A 3,026-nucleotide genomic window follows, 5' to 3' on the forward strand; every position below is an offset into this window, starting at 1 on the left:
AGAAAGGAGCCGCCCAGTTTCCTACTTTGGGGAGGGAAATTACCCATCCTGCAATGCCTGTAAAATAACCGTTTATTTAATATTTTTAAAAACTCCAGTGATAAATGTCCGTTACCGATGGTCAGCATAAAGTGCCAATCGCAATACATCGTCCTGCTCCTAGCCTTCTGCCCGCTCGCGGTGATGGGGCAGCGGAGCCGGGGAGCCGGAGGCCGGGCCCCCTCCAGCCCCACGGCCCGAGGCCCTCGCCCCGCCGTCGGAGTCCGGGAGCCCACGGCCCGCTGCGCGGCAGGAGCTGGGAGGGGCGCTCCCCGGCCCCGCGATCCTGGGGCCCGGCGGCTGAAGCAGATACAGGGATTACACTTTTGCAGGCTCCCGGGGGTGGGGTTGGAGGCGGGAGGAGGGGTTGGAGGCTGCGAGAGAGCACAGAACTTCTTTTCCTCTCCCCTCTCTCTCCGCAGTCAGAGTTACAAGCTTATATGTTCAAAGAAAAAAAAAAAATAAAGAATAAAGAAAACGTATAAAATAACAATAGAAAAAGTAATACTTCTGGGAGAGGCGCCGCTGCGGCTCCGCGAAGCTTTCGTTCTTTTTTTTTAAATGCAGTTTCCCTTCCGCCACGTGAGTACCTCCTTTTGGCCAAGAGTTTAGCCGCGTCCTGGGGGAGCCGCCCGGGCGGCCGGGGTCACGGCCCGGGGCGGGGCTCTGGAGTTCCGCGTGCGCCCGGGCCCCGGGGGACGCGTTTGGGATGGGGGAAGGTCCCGGGAGGCCCTCCCGCTGCCCGCCAGAGTCGCCTTCGGCTTCTGGTCCCTCTGGAAGAGGGGGCGGCGTGACCCAGGGTCCGGGTGCCCCGGAGGCTCTGTTTAGCATTTGATCTTGGAGGTTTTGAGCTCCTTCACCTGTGAGTGTAGCGTCTTGTGGACAGCGAGAGTCCTGGACTGGCAGAATCCTTTCCCGCACTCTTGACACTTGAAAGGCTTCTCTTTGGAGTGAATATATCTGAGGGCAAAAACAGACCTAGAATTAATCCTTGCAAAATGACACAATGTTATAAATATTATAAATAGTTATCCAAGATCCCCTCCCACTGCAATGACGAGCGTGCCCTCAGAAGAAAAGAGGTTTGGGAGTACCTAGTGTGGAGCAGGGCAGTGCCGAGTTTGGGGATGGAGTAGGGAGGTGAAGGAGACACCTCCGTCTGAGCCGTGCACAGATCCAGCTAGGCCGGCCCCTGCCTTCCTAACCAGGGGCCAGCATGGCCTCCTTATAAGGCCTGCGTCAACACCGAAGGTGAGTGAAGGGCCCTGGGTGGGACAATTTGCTGGAGCTGTGCTGTCCCAAACAGTAATCACCAGCCACATGTGGTTATTAAAATTCAAATTAGGCAAAGCTGAGAAGTTAGTTTCTCAGCTACACTAAGTTGCCCATTTCAAGCGCTTGATCGTCATGTGTGCCACGTATCACTTTTCATCATCGCAGAAACTTCTACTGCACAGCGCTGCAGACGGAGGAAGCTGTGCGTGCCTGTCTGGAGCTTGGGTCCTATTCCTCGCCTGTTCTCTCCACCCATGCTCCAGGAACCCATCCCTGAGCTTTGTTGGTTTCCTTCCCGATTTGGGGGAATCCCAGAAACTTAGGAGGCTTGGACTTGGTAGAGGGTGGGTCTCGTGAAACTCGGCATTAGGGAGGAGGCTGGTGGGACAGAAGCAGACAGCAGCTCTCTTCTGGGCCACCCGCAGTAACGCACCTGTGGTCTCGTAGGTGGTCTTGCCTCCGGAAGGCTTTGTGGCAGATGTCGCAGGTGTAGGGCCGCTCGTCCGTGTGCGTCCGCTCATGGATGAGGAGGTTGTAGGACTTAGTGAAGTGGCGGCCACAGAATTTGCAGACGAACTCCTTCTTGGTTTTGGAAGGCAGGCGTCCCCTCGTGGGCTTCTTTTCTGGGGACAGCTTGGTCACATCCAGGAGGGCGCCCAGCCCACCGGCGGGGGACCCGGGACCCTCTCCCCGGCCAAGCTTGGACGGATCTTCTTGCGTGGCCGCCAAGGCCAGGTTGGCAAAATCAAAGCGCGGCTTGGTCTTGAGCGCCGCGGGGCCGCTGCCTCCAGCGGTGATCTCAGGCTTGGGCTGGATGACGTGAGGGAACCAGGGGAAGGCGGGCAGCTGGAAGCGCGCGTCCACCAGGCTGGACACGGCGCCGGGCACTTTAGAGAAAGAGGACCGCGGCAAATGCATCGCGGGGTAGCCCAGCGTCCACTGGTGCAGGTGCACGGCATGCAGCGCACTGAAACCATACAGATTGGGCAGGTGGTCCGAGGGCACTGTGGGCAGGCCATTCACTGCCTGAAGAAAGGAGTAGTTGGTGAGCTGCAGAGATGGGTGGATGGGCACCGGTGCTGGCAAGGTTTTGCTGCCCATGGCCGTAGTTGCAGTATGTTCTCAAACTCGATCTGCAAGGAAAAGAAGAGGGGAGGGGAGAGGAACAGACAAGTTCAAGGTAAGTGCCCTCCTTCTGAGTTCCAGCCCAGCCACACCTTCTCTGTCCCCCAGAGCCAGAGCTGGGAACCTAAAACCCCACCCATGGAGCTCACTGCCCTCACCGAGAAGACAGGAACCCTCAAAATTGCAGGACTCCTTCCCAATGGCCTCCAGCAGAGACACACAACTTGATACAGAAACCAAACTAAATCCTATGCAATGCGACCAACTTAAGATGAGTCCACAGTGTCCATGACACTGAGAAAGGCATAAGCACAGGGCAACTGTCCTGTAAAGACTTACATCCAGGCAAGCCTGAGTCAACAGAGACTTACACTCTCCTGTAAAGATAACAGAAACTTGGAAGCACACTTACACATTCACGTGCAGATAAACAAATACAGAAATGCACGCTGACAGCTAAACACAGACTCACACATTCTGAAGCAGAGTTGACAACAAGGTGCAAAGATAAACTGCGACAAGCAGTACTGTGCCACTAAACAAAATGCAGGGAGGAGCGCTCGCGCACGCGGGATCACACCGCACCT

General features: G+C 56.2%; 1 protein-coding gene across 1 annotated transcript; it reads right to left on the bottom strand.

Moving 5' to 3' along the window:
• Positions 1-634: 634 nt before the first annotated feature.
• On the bottom strand, positions 635-2,415 carry OSR1 (odd-skipped related transcription factor 1). Its single transcript, XM_024747818.1, is given in 3 exon segments — positions 635-886; positions 888-999; positions 1,748-2,415. Coding segments are annotated over 3 exon segments (981 nt in total). The 3' UTR covers positions 635-685.
• Positions 2,416-3,026: the final 611 nt, after the last annotated feature.

The sequence above is a fragment of the Neophocaena asiaeorientalis genome, unplaced genomic scaffold (assembly GCF_003031525.2).
Source record: "Neophocaena asiaeorientalis asiaeorientalis breed wild unplaced genomic scaffold, Neophocaena_asiaeorientalis_V1.1 scaffold84, whole genome shotgun sequence".
Classification (NCBI taxonomy): Eukaryota; Metazoa; Chordata; class Mammalia; order Artiodactyla; family Phocoenidae; genus Neophocaena; species Neophocaena asiaeorientalis.